Consider the following 16342-nt stretch of genomic DNA (forward strand, 5'->3'; position numbering starts at 1 on the left):
ATAAGTCTTGCGCGCAGCCGAGTAATATGTGTAGGCCGTCGTCTGGGGGTGGATGTGTCGCCATAAATCTACGAGTCCCAAGTCTGCTATGTGTGTGTGCCCTGCAGCAGTGAGCGCCCCTACCTGCCCGGATCTCTGGCCTGAGCGGTCTGCTGTGTTGTGAAACACGATATTGAGGTCCCCTCCCAGCAATAGGTGTGTATATGTGGTGGATGTGGAGGCCTCCAGTGCCGTGTGTAGGAACCTCTCCTGTCCCTCATTCGGGGCATAGACTGAACCCACAAGCAAAGTGTGGCCTGCAACCTGAAAGCTATAGAGTAAAAGCCGCCCTTTAATTTCAGCTTCTTTCTGGAGGACCCTCCCCTCAAAGGACTTCGCCACTAGAATTGCTACCCCGGCTGCCTTTTTCAGGGAGGAGGAGAAGAACTGCCAGGGAAAGGCGCGTGATTTGAGTCTGTGCTGGTCGCCACGGACAAGGTGCGTTTCTTGGAGGAGGCAGATATCTGCTTTGGAGCGTTCAAGAAAGGACAATATGGCTTTGCGCTTGTTCGGACTGTTGAGACCCCGCACATTAAGCGAGAGGACTGTTAGGTGTCGCGTCATGTCTGAGGCAATAGGGGAAGTGCCAAGTCCCACCTGTAAGCGCCAAGTGCGGGCCGACGGACCAAGGAAGACACTGCGCTGGGAGTCCGAACGACCCCATCTGTGGTGGTAAAATCCCCTGGACAAGGAGAGCCCCCCCAACCCTCACCCTCTACCCCCAACTCTGGTGCAACCTCCCCCCCCACCCCCGAACCCTTGTAGGTCCAATGTCCAAACAATGGAAGAGGTGCAAGTTCCGGTGCCACCCCCTCCCTACCCTCTGCCCCTGTCAACTCAACCAAAAAGAAGTCTGAACCATCATAGTCCCAGATCCAGGTGAATGTCCGCTGGATCCGTGGTAAGGGAAACACTTGGAGTGGAGGCGATGGCGACGGTGTCGGCGGACAGTGCACATCCCCGACTGGGTCGTCCATCAAGCAATGGCAAAGAAAGGTGTGGGTTAGCGAGGTGTCACCCCCGCCGCCGGAGCGAGCGATCCCGGTTGAGCCGTAGCCCCGAAGGTCCATGAGCCCCCGGCCGGGGGTCAGTCGTTGTCCTGGCTCACCAGACCCTGTGCGACGGTCTCCACGGCTGCACGTTGGCCTTCTTCTATCTCTTTGGTGGCGGGACGCCGCGGCCTGTGCCGCCGCTGCCGCCATCGTCCTGGTGCTTCTTCGCTGGCGGTGCCCCCCACCCCCGGGTCCTCAGCCACGGCCGGTTCCTCGATGTTCAGGAGGCTGCATGCCTCCCTGAGGGAGCGGACCTTGTGGAGGTTGTTGCCCATCTTGAAGACAAGTCTAAAGGGGTGCCCCCAACTGTAGGCAATGTGGCGGTTCCGCAGCTCTGCTGTGACAGGTCGGAAGATGCGTCTTTTCTCCAGGGTCAGCGCTGCAAGGTCCTGATACAGAGCTGGGGAGTGTGCACCGTAGGTCACCGGCGCCATCTGGCGTGCTTTGTTGAGGATCTCCTCTTTGGTCCGAAAGTCCTGGACGCATGCTAGGATGTCGGCCGGGTGGGCCGTTGCCGCTCTAGGTGGGCCCGTTCTGTGCACTCTGTCTAGGCCCAAGGGAGAGTCCGCCGATCGGCCTAGGATATGATTGAACAGGCCCCGGGTGAACTGAAAGAGGTCCTCTGTGTCTGGAGAGTGCTTCACCCCCCGGATTCTGATGTTATGCCGCCGGGAACGGTTCTCCAAATCCTCAGCGTGGGTCTGGAGGTCCACTTGCTGGTCATGTATGCGCACCAGTTCCTGTCGCAGTGCCTCAATCTCTATATCCCGCGCATCGCTCTTCGTCTCCAGCTCTGCCACTCTCTCATCAATGGCGTAGGTATCGCGGCGCACCTCTCTGATCTCGTCTTGCAGTTCTTTCTTCAACATTTGTATGTCCTCGCACTGCCCCACGAAGAGCGACTCCAGGAAGGAGCGTGTGACCGGGCCCTCCGGATCCGCCTGTCCCTGGGATGGAGGGGTCTGGCATTTCTTCTCGGAGCCCACTCGGTGGCCGGCCGGTGCGACCTCCGCCTTCTTCCCCACCGCACCGGGGGTGAAGAGCTCGGCAATGGAGCGGTCCTTCCTTGTCCTAGCGTTGGACATGGCTCCCGCGTTGTCCCTTGTCTCGCAATCGGCCGCTTCCAGGACCGCAGGCCCAGGTCGTAGGTGCTGGAGAGGAGAGCGCGTTCGATGCGGTGGCTATGTGTCCAGCCGGGTGCTGACGTCCCGATGGGTCAGTGGCGCCGAGGGGTAACCTCCGGCCGGCGACCAGATAGGGCAGAGTCCACTCAGGCCCACAGCGTGAGAGGGCAGGGCCGGGCAGGTCCCCCCGCAAGCCGCCGCGCACCAGCGGCAGCCGGGTTGGGAGCCAGGCCAGCGGCGGGCTTCACTTCGGCCTCGACACCAGGCCGCACAAGATGGCGGATCTTCGCGCCTCCGGCCACTTCTCCCACCGGCCGGGCCAGGCGGAAAGCGGGCCCGCGGCGGGGGGGGGGGGGCCTGGTGGTGCTAAGTCTCTCCCCCCCCCCCGGTTACCTCGCCGCCGCCGTGCTGAATCGCCGGGTCAGGCGTAGGCTCCCTCGCGCCTCGCCCACGTGCTTCGCCCGGTCCCGGGCTCCGCTGGTGAGGCCGGCGGCGGGCGGCAGTCGATGTCCAAGCGGGGGTCGACGTCAGGTGTGGGTGGTAGGTCTGCAGAAGCCTCCGCGCTTGGTCGCGGGAGGCCTCGCGCGATACCGCGCGGGCCGGACCTACACTCTGGGTTGCAGCCCGCCTCGGGCGTCTTCAGGCGGCCCCGCGGCTCCTCCCACCGCGGCCTCACTCTCGTCCCCGCTCGCGGCCCCTGGTTCGTGCTGGGCCCCAACTGCCGCTGCCTCCGCGGCGAGTCTACGCCGGTGTCGGGCCGTCTCCGGTCACTGCACCGGCTCAGGAGGCTACCGCAGCCGCGGTACCGGGGTCAGGCTTCTTTTGGGACCGGTTTCGGCCGGGCCAGTGCTATTTTAATGCTGAATTCGGCGTCCGGCGGCGGGAGCTCAGCAAAGCACGTCCGCTCACACCGCCATCTTGGCCACGCCCTTCCAGAAATGTAATTTAATGAAATTTTTATTGTGTAGTGTATTTTTATGATGGTTATTAATCGTCGAAATAAAGATTTACTGAACTGAACTGACTTAGGGCTGTGCATATTTTTTTTTCCAACGCACATAAGACATACGCCATGTTAGACTACATCCTGGGCATGAAGGATAAACACGCACTCATGACAAAGACGGAGACCCTCACAGAGGTGCTCTGACCACAGCTGTGACAATCTTGCTGTCCATCCCAGCGGCGGAGCGCCCCTCCAGACAATGGCACTTGCGAGACGCCATTCTGCAACGCCCAGAAGTGATAGCGCAAATCCAACAAGCGATCACGAACTACCTACTACACAATGACTCTCCTGACGTTTCTACTGCAGTACTACCAGAAGTGCTCAAAACAGTTATAAGGGACAAATTTATTGCGATCTCAGCTGCGGACAACTAAGTTCGCAAAGAGAAACAGGAAGCCCTTTCCAAGCAAATCAGGGAACTGGGGGTGGGGGGGGCTGGTGACAGACGATAAAGCCATGGCGAACACTGTGTACTCGGACCTGTACACAGGTCAACCTTTAAACCCAATAGACGGCAGCCGGTATCTCCAATTAGTGCAAACGACCCCCTCACTCCAGAACAAGCTGAAATGCTCGATGGAGACATACGCATTGAGGAAGCCTTATAAGTTATCTCCCAGCTGACACTGGCGAAATCCCCAGGCCCAGAAGGATACTTATCGGCCTTTTGCAAAACCTACCTTGTCCTAGCGCTCCCTCTGACACAACTGTTTACCACCTTTGCCGACCCCAGGGCAATACCGGCCTTGATGCAGACTGCTTCAATAGTCGTCATCCCCAAGCTAGGCAAAGACAATTCACAATGCAGTTCATATTGATCAATCTCCCTCTTAAATGTTGACCTGAAGCCGTTTACGGGCATCCTGGCAAGCAGTTTCAATCCATATATATGCCCTCTATAAATCGGCCCAGACCAAGGGGGCTTCATCCCCCAGAGATAGACTAGCGATAATACCAAACAAGTCCTTCATGTTATTGAGAAAGCCTTGTGCGCCCCTGGCGAATACATGCTTTTAGCGATCAACGCAGAAAAGGCCTTCAATAGGGTCAATTAGCACTAATTGGAACAAGTCATTACACATTTTGGCTGGGGGGGGGAGGGGCTGAAGGGGATGCTCAAGACTCAGATTCTAAATTGCTATTGCACACCCACGACGACTGTCCAGATCAATGGCAATGCCTCCACTCTCAACGATGGTGGAGGCATGCGCCAAGGCTGCCCCTCGCACCCCAGCTATTTGCTCTCTACATGGAGCCATTGGCATCGGGCTTGATGGTCAATGTCGAGAAATCACAGGCATTTAGTCTCTCCCTACCACCTCAATTGGTGGACCAGCTGACAAGGGAATAACGCATTCAATAGACGACTTAGGCAATCCCGGACCTGGGGATCAACTTGGCTGCCACAACGCAGCCCACCACTTCCAGTAACTACTGCTTGCTGCACAGGCAAAGCCACAGCAACTTAGGGTGGTGGAAACCTCACCTGAGCTCCTGGCAGCAATAAAAATGACAATTCTCCCAAAGAGACTATACCTCTTTCAGACTCTACCTCTCCCGCCACGCTCTGGCAGGAACTCCGATCTCCAGACAGAGCTACTTGGCAGGGGAACAGACCTCACATGAAGAAAGCCCTTGGCTTTCTTCCCCCCCAGTATCAGAGGCCTGAGCATTCCGGACCTTCAACTATACTACCAGGCGGCGCAATTGCACTACCTGATTGAGTTGAAGTGGGCCGAATCTGAGAAGCACTGGTTATTCCAAGGTGGTGACAATCAGACTGTCACTCTATGGGCATCCTGTTTGACGAGGAGGGAGTGCTCTTTCCCTCAGATACATGTAGATTATGGACTTCCCGAAACAGAGCAACCCGATTATTTGCAACCCCAACATTGGATATCACACCCACAAAATAAACCGAATGCACAGCGACATCTCACCCAATACAAAAAATGGCGCCTAAATAAAACATCAGACAAGGGACTGATCTCCGAACTACATGCATCTTTGAACCTCCGTAAAAGACATGTACACAACACTAGCCGGGCCAGGTGGGAAAAGGCCCTGACGAGAACGCTAGGAGACAAAGAATGGGAAGGAATATATAACAAAGAGCTGGGTTTGTGGCACTCAACCAAACACTTACTAAAGTTGCTACCTTATAGTATTATACCCCGGTGGCAGGCCTCCAGAGCAGTCAGTTGGAACAATCTGCGATGTACTAGCCAACAAGTTCTACAAAATGAAAAGTGGTCGATGAGGGAGCCTTACCTGCGGTTTAGTTCTCGTTCAGTTTTCTATCCGTCCTAGTGCCCGTTGGGTCTAGGAATTCCCTCAAAGCAGACGTGAGCCTGTGCACTTCAGCGTTACAGATGAACTAGTAAGTTACCTTCGGTAACGCTTTTTCTGGTAGATACAGTATCTGCCTGTGGATTCCTCACCTTGTGAATATCCCCCTGCGTCAGCAACGTTCGGAAAACTCTTTTGTAGCACGCCGGCGTGGACGACGTCACAGGAGCACGGCATCGCGCACGACTCCAGCAGACAACACCGACTCCTTATTAAGCCTACGTCGGCGTGATGACATCAGTTCCGCCCTTTTTTCCGTTCCTTCGAGGCACCCGGACGGACCAATGACAGCAGATATACATATATACAGTGTACATAGTACATACAATTCAAAACTGCACACATAGTGCGCAGGAAAGGTATTAAAAACCCCATATATATACAAATATAAAAATCCATAAACTCATGTATAGCAGAGTGAACAACGGGGAGGCGGGTGGGTCAGTGAGGAATCCACAGGCAGATACTGTATCTACCAGAAAAAGCGTTACCGAAGGTAAGTAACTTGTTCTTCTGATAGATACATCTGCCAGAGGATTCCTCACCTTGTGAATAGAGTCCCACAGCAGTCCCCACTCCCGGAGGAGGGTGTCCACTCTCCTATACCAGAAAACCCTGGAGGACAGAGCGCGCAAAGTGGCCGTCCCTCCTCACCTCGGTATCCAAGCAGTAATGCTTTGCGAAAGTGTGGAGGGAGGCCCATGTCGCGGCTCTGCAAATATCCTCAACAGGTACACCCCTAGATAAAGCAGAAGTTGCAGACTTTGCTCTAGTTGAGTGAGCTCTTATACCCTCAGGAGGGTCCTTACCCGCCAGGGAGTAGCAGATCTTGATGCATAAAATTATCCATCTTGAAAGTGTGCGCTTGTGCACAGATCTTCCTTTCCTGCAGCCAGTAAATCCAACGAACAGCTGGTCATCCAACCTGAACTCCTTTGTCCTGTCCAGGTAGAAGCTCACCACCCTCTTAGGGTCCAAGCGATGAAGCCTCTCCTCCTCCTTGGAAGGGTGAGGGGGAGTATAAAAAGGTAGGGAGGGTAATGGACTGTCCTAAATGGAATGGAGTAACCACCTCAGGCAAAAAAGCAGCCCTGGTCCTGAGAATCATTCTATCAGCATGAATGGTCAAGAACGGGAGCTTAGAGCTTGAAGCTCACTTACCCTCCTTGCCGAGGTAATCTCGGCCAGGAAGACCGTTTTGAAAGACAAAAGTCTGAAGGGACATGAGTGTAAAGGTTCAAAAGGAGAACCCATCAAAAATGTAAGAACAAGGTTCAAGTCCCATTGAGGCACAATAAATGTTGTAGGAGGAAATTTATTGGTAATGCCCTTAATGAAACGTAATACAATCGGAGATTTAAACAAAGAGGGCTGGTCAGGCAAACAAAGGAAAGCCGATAAGGCTGACAAATAACCTTTGATAGTTGCCACTGCAAAACCCTGCTGGGCTAATGAAAGTGCAAACTAAAGAATACTGGACAAACGAGCTCTTAAAGGGTCAATGGACCTCTCCCCACACCAAGCAACAAATTTAGACCACCTATAAGAATAGTTGGACTTGGTGGACTCATGCCTGGCTGATAACATGACATCCTTCACATCGTGAGGGAGAGAAAAAGAACTCAGGTTGCCCAGTTCAATCTCCAGGCATGAAGGTGTAAGGTCTGGAGGTGGGGGTGTAGAACCTGCCCCTCCATCTGGGAGAGGAGGTCTGCCCTGTGAGGGAGACGTAGCGGCGAGCACGAGGAGAGGTGGAGAAGATCTGTGAACCACACCCTTCTTGGCCAATCCGGGGCGATTAATATAACTTGGGCCCGGTCTTGGCGAATCTTCCTCAGAACCCGAGGAATCAATGGTATGGAAGGAAATGTGTAAAGGAGTTGCGAGTCCCAACTCAACTGAAACGCGTCTACCAGAGCTCCTTGCATCGGAAACTGGAGACTGCAGAACGACGGGCAGTGAGCATTCTCATGAGTGGCAAACAGGTTCACCTGAGGAGTTCCCCACATCCGGAAGACGTGACGTACCCCCTCCGGGTGTAGCCTCCACTCGTGGTCGGCCGAGAACTGCAGACAGACTGTCTGCACGTACGTTCAGAATCCCCGGCCAGATGATTTGCCATCAGACAAATCTGATGGTCCTGAACCCAGGACCAGAGACGCAGAGCCTCTCTGCAGAGACACCGCAACTCCACTACTCCCTGCTTGTTGACATACCTCATCGCGGTGGGGTTGTCCGTCTGGACTTGAACCGACCGACCGCGAAGGGAAGGGAGGAAGGCCTTGAGCGCTAAACGTATCGCCCGCAATTCTAGAAGGTTGATGTGAAGCAACCTTTTCTCTGGAGACCAAAGACCTTTGACCTCCAGGTCCCCCAGAGGAGCACCCCACCCTAGAGTGGATGCATCTGTTCTCACTGTGGCCACCGATGGAGGCAGCTGGAAAGGCTTTCCTTGAGACAGATTTCCTTCCACGCCCCACCAAGACAGATCCGCCGCAGTTTCTCTGGAGATCCTCACTGACTCCGAGATCTCCGTCGTGCTGATACCACTGCCTGCGGAGACACCACTGGAGTGCCCTCATGTGCCAGCGTGCATGGTTGACCGACAGAATGCAAGAAGCCATCAGACCAAGCAGACGAAGGACCTTCAGGAATGGGACAACCGCTTCATTGTGAAATAAAGGTATTATTTCCTGTATGTCGCAAATCCTTTGAGGAGGAGGGAATGCACGACACACAGTAGTGCCCAGTACCGCACCTATGAACAGGTTGCGCTGGGAGGGCACCAGGTGAGATTTGGGTACATTTATTGAAAAAAACCAACCCTTCGCAACAACTGAGTTGTCTCTTGCAAATGATGGAGCACCTTCTCTGGCGACTCTGCTTTGATCAGCCAGTCGTCCAGATAGGGGAACACTGGAATCCCCGACCTACTGAGATGTGCGGCCACCACAGCCATCACCTTGGTGAAGACTCAAGTCTAAACGGAAGGACCGCAAACTGGTAGTGTTGCGAACCCAGAGTAAAACGGAGATACTTCCTGTGCGACTTCAGGATTGGAATTTGAAAATACACATCCTGCAAGTCGATTGACACCATCCAGTCTTCTTCCAGCAGCGCTCAAAGAAACTGCGCAAGAGTGAGCATCTTGAACCTCTCCTGTTTGAGATAGAGGTTTAAAACCCTGAGGTCCAGGATTGGACGAAGTCTGCCATCCTTCTTGGGGATCAGGAAATGTTATGTTATGTTATGTTACTGGCATTTATTGTGCGCACAGCTGCTCCAGCGAAGGAGCGTCCCGGCGCCTGACAAGGAAGCCACACAACATAACTGAAGAGATGGACATTAGGAAGGGAGAAGACTACGGGAACAGAAGAGTCTTGACAGCCCTACGGAATGAAAGCAGGTCGGCGAGGGTCCGGGTTTCAAATGGAAGGGCATTCCACAGAGCAGCAGCATGCACCCGAAAGGAGCGTCCCCCAGCTCGGCTGCGTTTAAAACGTGGGACTGCTGCTGATTCACGGTCCGAAGAACGTAGAGAACGACTCGGAATGTAGGGACACAGAAGGTTATGAAGGATCTGGGCAGAGGGACCTTTTAAGATCTTAAAGGACATACAAAGCACTTTAAAGTGGATCCTCTGCCTAATGGGTAGCCAATGAAGAGCACGCAAGGTGTGGGAAACAGGACAAAACCTAGGAAGGCCTACAACTGCTCTGGCAGCTGCATTTTGCACTCGCTGGAGACGGGTGAGCTCGGCCTGATTTAACCCTATCAAAAGGGAGCGGGCATAATCAAGCCGAGACAACACCGTCGCCTGTACCACAAGTTGACGGGTCGTGGCGTCAAAAAATTCAAGTTACGCAAGATGCCAAAGCAGCAAGCCGCAATCCTTTTAGTGTGGCATACAAAGCTAAGAGTAGGGTCCAACCACACCCCAAGATTTTTTATCTCCGAGACCGGAGTGGGGGTGGGACCCAGCTCAGGGGGCCACCATGTATCGCCCCAGAGTTCCGTCTGTTTGCCAAAGACCATAATCTCTGTTTTTTTGGCATTCAGTTGGAGACAGTTGGACGTCATCCAACTGGCCACCGTCCGTAGTCCGTCCCGGAATCTTGGGGCCTCCACCCCAGAATCCCCTCTGATCGTGACCGCTAGCTGAGTATCGTCCGCGTATGACACCATGGTCATACCGCAGTGCTTTACGACCTCAGCCAGCGGCCTCACGTAAAGATTGAACAACATGGGACTCAGCGAGGATCCCTGCGGGACCCCAAGCGTCAGAGGATGGAATTTGGACTGATGGGGCAGGACAGCCACACAGAAAGAACGGTCCGCCAGAAACGATCGGAACCACTGCAATGCGGTGCCAGTCACGCCTGCCTCCTCAAGGCGCTGCAGGAGGATCCCATGCGAGACGGTGTCAAAGGCGGTGCTCAGATCTAATAAAACAAGCGCCGCCGTTTGACCCGCATCGAGCACCGCCCGCAAATGCTCAACCATGAATAGGAGTGCGGTCTCCATACTGTGGCCAGCTCGAAATCCATTCTGTGTGTCATCCAGAACGTTAGTGCGCGAGAGATGGTCAGAAAGGGCGATGTTGACATGCGCCTCCGCGACTTTAGCTGGCCACGGGAGAAGCGATATCGGGCGATAGTTCTCTGATTTACTGGGATTGAGAGATGGCTTCTTCAATATGGGCATTACTACTGCCTGCTTCCACTTCAAAGGTACCAGGCCTGACGTAAGCGAGATGTTAATCAGATCGCAAACTGGCAGGAGATTAGAGGGTGTCAAGTCTCTAAACATTGCTGGCTTGAGCGGGTCTGCATGAGACCCCAACTTAACTTGAAAGGCCAGAGTCTTAAAAATCTCCGGTGTAAGGCAGGGGAAAGAATCTAAGACCACCTGTCTGGGGAGACTATGCAGCCCGGCGCCTGTATGCCCGACCGTGGGAAAGGCTCTATAGATGGTATGAACCTTCTCCAGAAAAAAGGCCGCCAGCGTTTCAAGGTGAGTGTTAGAGCCATTAACGTCCACAGAGGGCTTTTTAGCCACAAGGTCCTTGAGAGCTTTAAAAATGGTTTTGGATGGATTCAGACTGTTGCGGAATTCCAGGGCATAGAATGTTGCCCGGGCTCTGCAGACAGCTTGATGATAAGACTTGAGGGTAGCCATATAAAAGGCTTTTTTACTGTTGTCATAAGTTTTCCGCCAGTCTCTCTCTGCGCGTCTGCAAGAGCTTTTCAACGCACGCAGTGTACCATCATACCAAGGACTTGAGTCACGCGATCCACACTTGCTCGATGTCATTGGAGTAAGGGAGTCAAGGGCTCTGGTAACCCATTCGCAAAAACGGTCATAGCCAGATTCCACATTCTCCACTGGGCCCAGTGGGTCTTCGGAAAGAAGACGGTGGAGGTCTTCCAGTTTTAATTTACTCCAACGACGTCTGAGCAAGACTCGCGCCGAGGGCTTAAAAGGAGACTCTGGCAGTGGACATTGGATAGTCACCAGCGAGTGGTCTGTCCAAGACATGGGAAGAGGGGTATCATCCCTGACCCCTCTCCTGCTTCGGAACCACCTCTATCGCACCCTTTCTGAAAAGAGCCAGGACTTCTTCCTGCAAGAGAAGCAGGTGGTCTTCCGAACAAAAACCTTGGCAAGGAAGGTAATTGGGGGGAAATTCCCGAAAGGGAAGAGCATACCCATTCTCTACGAGATTGAGAACCCAAAGATCTGATGTAACCGATTCCCAATCTCGTAGAAAATAGGTAAGCCGACCCCCTACAGGACCCGCATGATCCAGAATTGTGGATCTAGGGCTGCTTTGCTGTTGTAGGTGGGGGGTGGGTATTAGAGGAGGAGGTTGAGGAGGAGGAGGCTTGACTACCTCGGGCACGACCCCTTTGTTTAGCTCTATAGGACTTGTACAAAGGATTCTGCTGTTGCTGCTGCTGTTGGTTCTGCCTATAGGCACGAAATGTAGACCTTCAAAAACCCCTGAATTTCCTGGTGGAAGTGCCTCTAGCCTGTAAGCCCAAAGACCTTGCAGTCGCCCTGCTATCTTTAAACCTTTCTAGGACAGCATCAGCCTTCTTCCCAAAAAGGCCAGTGCCATCAAAAGGCAAATCCATTAGAGCAGCCTGGACATCAAATGAAAATTCAGACGATTTTAACCAAGCGGTCCTTCTAGTGGCGACTGAAGATCCCATTATTCTAGCCACAGAGTCCGCCGTGTCCATGCCACTCTGAATCACCTGGTGAGCCGCAGCCTGCGTGTCAGACACAACCTCATTGAAGATCTTCCTATCCTCCTCCGGATGCTTAGATGATAACTGCTTAACCGTGTCCATCAAGGCATGTACATATCTTCCCAGCAGACAAGTAGCATTTGTCGATTGCAGGGCCATGCTACTTGACAAGAATACTTTCTTGGCATTCTGATCCACTTTTTTTCGAGTCCTTATCCCCTGGAACCTCGGGAAAAACACCTGCCGACTTTTTCGAACAAGCCGCCTGAACAACCAGACTTTCTGGCGAAGGATGGGAAGTTAAGAAATCAGGGTCACCAGGTGCCACCCTATAGCATCTCGCCACAGTTCTAGACACCGCAGGAGCAATCAAGGGCTTTTTCCAGACTTCCATTATCGGTTCAGTAAGAGCCTCAGTGAACTGGAGAGTCGGCTCAACAACAGAAGAGGGTGAATGTAGAACCTCAGTAAGGATGTTAGATTTAAACTCTACTGAAGGCAAAGTCAAGTTCAGCAGTTCTGCAGCCTTTTTAATTACAACATGGTATGGAGCCACATCCTTAGAGGGTGCATCAGAAACTGCAGGCAACCCCCATTTCGGTGAAAATTCCAAACCACTTGCACTATGCAGATCCTCAAAATATCTTCCTGATCCTAATCCTGAAGCTCTCCTTCCTCTACTTCCGGATCCTAATACTCCTTTTTTTCCATGAGACGCTGTGCTCTACGCCTCGACCACTCCAACCGAACCGAAGTCGTCTGATCCGGTAACGACTCCGATGGAACCGGGGCCAGCGTCGAGTGAGGAATAGCCTGAGGATGGGAAGCCGGAACCGGCGTCGAACCTAGATTCCGATCCCGAGGTCGCTCCGGAGCCGGCGAAGCCGTGCGCGGAGTCGATGACCTCAGCGGCGCCGAACCAAGCCAAGGTGGATATGGCGTCGGCATAAACGGCAGAAAAGGCGCCAGGGCGTAACCTTGAGTGACGCCCAAGTTGTACGACGATGGACCCATGGGACCAGCCCGTGCACCAGTGGGGTACATTGCTCTCGCATACACGCCATACATAGCGCTAAGGAAATGCGAGGGGTCCTGAACAGGACCAGGAAACAGAGGGTACGAACCCACTGGCTGCTCCAGAGGAGGGTGCACTGGAATCGCATCTTCACGACCCTCCTGTTCCTCTGGATGATGCACCGGAGTCGCCGAAGCCTGAGGATTCTCAACGTCTTCTTCCTCATGCTGAGAAGACGGACACGGATCCAGAGACGGATTCGGTTCCGGAGAAGGCCCTCGGGACTGAAAGGGCGAGGCTTCACCTTCAGGCTCACGAGATGGTGAGGGAGACAAAAAGTCCTTATGGTGCTTACGAGATGAAGATCTCTTCTTCGAATCCGACTCCTTGCCGGAATGATGCCTCGAACTATGCTCCTTCCTCTTACGTTTTTTCTTCGAGGAACCCGAAGAATGACCCGAAGCAGACTTAGATGCCGACTCCGATTGGGACCTCGACCTCGATCTCGTCTTTGACCTCGACTTCGGCCTCGAGCGTCTGGATCTTGACCTCGAAGACCTCTTGGCATCTTTTTCCTTTACCTTGGCCAGAAGAAGTTTAGCCTCCCGTTCACGCAGAGCCTTCTGTTTCATTTTAGAACAGGATCGACAGCCTCCGACATCGTGGTCTGAGCCCAGACACCACAAGCAATCACTATGAGGATCGGTTATAGACCTTATCCTGGCAAACGATCCACACTGCTTAAACCCGGTCTTCTTCAACGAAATCTTCGGCGAAGAACAACAGCTCGAAAAGATACAGAAACACACAAATAGCAACAAAGTTACTATCCGCAACACAAGAGATCCCAAGAAACCGTTAGCGTCGACGACGCGGAAAAAAGGGAACTGATGTCATCACGCCGACGTAGGCCTAATAAAGCGTCGGTGACGTCAGTCAGAGTCGTGCGCGATGCCCTGCTCCTGTGACCTCGTCCACGCCATTGTGCTACAAAAGAGTTTTCCGAATGTTGCTGACGCAGGGGGATATTCACAAGGTGAGGAATCCACTGGCAGATGTATCTATCAGAAGAAGAATTTGTGGGTTTGTGGGCATATTACTTCAGTCAGAGCTCCTCCCCTCACTGTTCCAGGAGTCTCCTGAACTACTCTCAGTCGGAGAAAAGGAAGTTAGACGGCTGACTGTCTAATGGGTTTTCCAGAGAAGAGAATCACTTGCAGCTAAGTGGCTTGGCAATAACAATTAGTTTTGATTTCATTATTAAAATAATGTTATTTGACTGAGGAAATTTATGCTGCTGTAAATATATGGAAGTATGAAATACAGATAACAAAATAAACTTACCTTGGGGTGAAAACCTTTAGTTCGTTCCTGAAAGAAATTAAAAGACAAGTTGTTAAAAAGACATTAAGAATATAATTTACAGGGCTGTACCACAGACAGTATTCTAGATATGCGCAGCTGCGACATGCGTGGCGGGCGGAGGCGGCGCTGGTGGGGCCCTTACCAGAGTATGCACCGCTGGAAGGGCGACTGTTGCAGGAACACATCCCGTGTAAGGCAGTTTCCCTGGCCTAGAAAACATTGATCAATAATATACCGGATGGGCTGGTAAAGCTTAGAGAATCGTGGGAGCACGATGTGGGGGAGATGGATACGGTGGATTGGGATACTCCCCTGATGCACCCCAGGGAAGTAGCCATCAAGTCCCGCCTGCGTCTTATCCAGTATAAAATCTTGCACAGGGTGTATTATGATAGGGTACGTTTACACCACATGGGGAGGGCTAGCGACACACAGTGCCTCAGATGTGGTCAGGAGAGGGGGGATTTTTACCACACTGTCTGGTTGTGCCCCGTCATACAGGCGTATTGGGCGGAGGTCCTGAGGGAGTTGGGGGGAGGTACTGGAAGTCACCCTACTGCCAGATCAAGAAATTGGTGCTGCTAGGCATACCGAATGATATTGACCTGAGCCACCCCCTCATGATCTTCATAGTTCTGGCGGTAGCTAAGAGGGATGTGGCGCGGGCGTGGGGGCCCCTACCCCGCCAAGATTGGATGAGTGGAGGAGGGGTATGGACCTATACATGGCAGCAGAGAGGGTCACGTACAAGGCAAGGGGGTGCCCTAAGAAGTTTAATAGAGTATGGGGGAAATGGCGCTGATACCATGGCTTGGATGGAGAATTGTGAACCAGGGAGGGAGGGGTACTCGGCTGCTCTGGTTAGGAGGTGGGTCTAACTGGGAATGTGTTTTACTATTTTGGGGCTCTTGGAGAAGCAATGTAAAGTCGAGAGAAAGACGAGAGTATGGTTTCGCGGGAGGAGGGTGGGGGGGGGGGGGTGAAGGGTGGTGGATGATAGTCTTCTGTGACATGCTTGTTGTATTTATGTACTGTAAAAAGCAAATAAAATTATTTTTTTAAAAGAATATAATTTACAACCACAATGGATAAGAAGAAATATATTCAAACGAGAACAATTCAGCTTAGGAGATTGAGGTAGGTTATTCCTCATGTAAGAAAGAGTTAGCAACTATAGTTAAAATAGGAAAAGAGAAGTACTAAAGAATAATATTGTTTGTTTAGTTCCTTAGAGAACAGTTCTAAGCTACGCAGAAATAAAATAACTTGCACACTGTGTAAGAATAGAATAACAAGAACCAGAAGAGAGGCTCAGTATCCAGGAAGTTTAGGTAGGCTAAAAAATGTTTCGAAAATAATATAAACATAAATAAAGGAGTACAGATAGAGTAGGAGTTGTAATAATTCTCATGTGCTTAGTCTCCTAGGTTTCCTCGATCGCAACTTTACGGAGAAAAAGTCAGACTAAGAGGGAGAAATTTGGAAGCCAGCATTCCAGGACAGTCTCTTTGTTATTTTATCCAATTCCCCCTTTCCCTTTGGGGGTCTGTTGGAGACAAGATTGAATGTCAGTCTCCAGAGTATCTCTGAGGGGGTGTTGCAAAATAGCAACTTCTGTTCCTGTGGAAGTTCCTGGTAAGAGCATGTTTACATTTGACTGAATGAAGTGCCCACATTTTATATTTTTAATATATTGTTTTAGTAAGCTTCTCAGGCATACCAGTTGTGAGCCCACATCTCCGAGCCCCTGGCCCGGACGATGGTCCTTTCACTGTGGACTCGCCCTTCATACTGACCCCCAGTTGTGGAGAAAATGTAATAGGTTTGGACCTGTTGTAGTTACATGCGACTATTTCATGCTCCCGGATGGCGATTATATGACCATAGGACCAACTGTGGTGACTGCTAAGCAGTGTTTGTCAAAAGAGGAGCCTCTTCCTGTTGAGTTTAGAGAGGTTCCAATGACATTATGCGCTAAGGGGATACAGATGTAGAGTTGTTGCAGATCTCTCCGGTTTCCATTAGAGGTAAGGACAATGCTGTCCTGCCTCGTATTCCCCAGTACAAGATCCCGAAGGCAGGCGAACAGGCGCTGCTGCAGATTATACAGGACTTGATTGCATCTGGTGTTGTGG

At 52.2% G+C, this 16342-nt stretch overlaps 1 protein-coding gene across 6 annotated transcripts in view; it reads right to left on the reverse strand.

The window, feature by feature from the left end:
* Positions 1 to 16342, reverse strand: part of LOC147725710 (uncharacterized) — a 137787-nt gene that overhangs the window by 64908 nt on the left and 56537 nt on the right. For 5 of the 6 annotated variants that reach the window (XR_015309802.1, XM_086964396.1, XM_086964397.1 and 2 more), the window contains exon 2: positions 14187 to 14213. The exons of the other annotated variant lie outside the window; for it this stretch is intronic. Coding sequence is in view for 4 of the 5 variants with exons in the window: in XM_086964396.1 (XP_086820522.1) it covers positions 14187 to 14213 (27 nt within the window). In the remaining variant the exon portion in view is untranslated. The remainder of the gene's footprint in view (positions 1 to 14186; positions 14214 to 16342) is intronic. 6 annotated transcript variants of the gene reach the window in all.

The sequence above is a fragment of the Lissotriton vulgaris genome, chromosome 3_2, assembly GCF_964263255.1.
Source record: "Lissotriton vulgaris chromosome 3_2, aLisVul1.2, whole genome shotgun sequence".
NCBI classification, from domain to species: Eukaryota; Metazoa; Chordata; class Amphibia; order Caudata; family Salamandridae; genus Lissotriton; species Lissotriton vulgaris.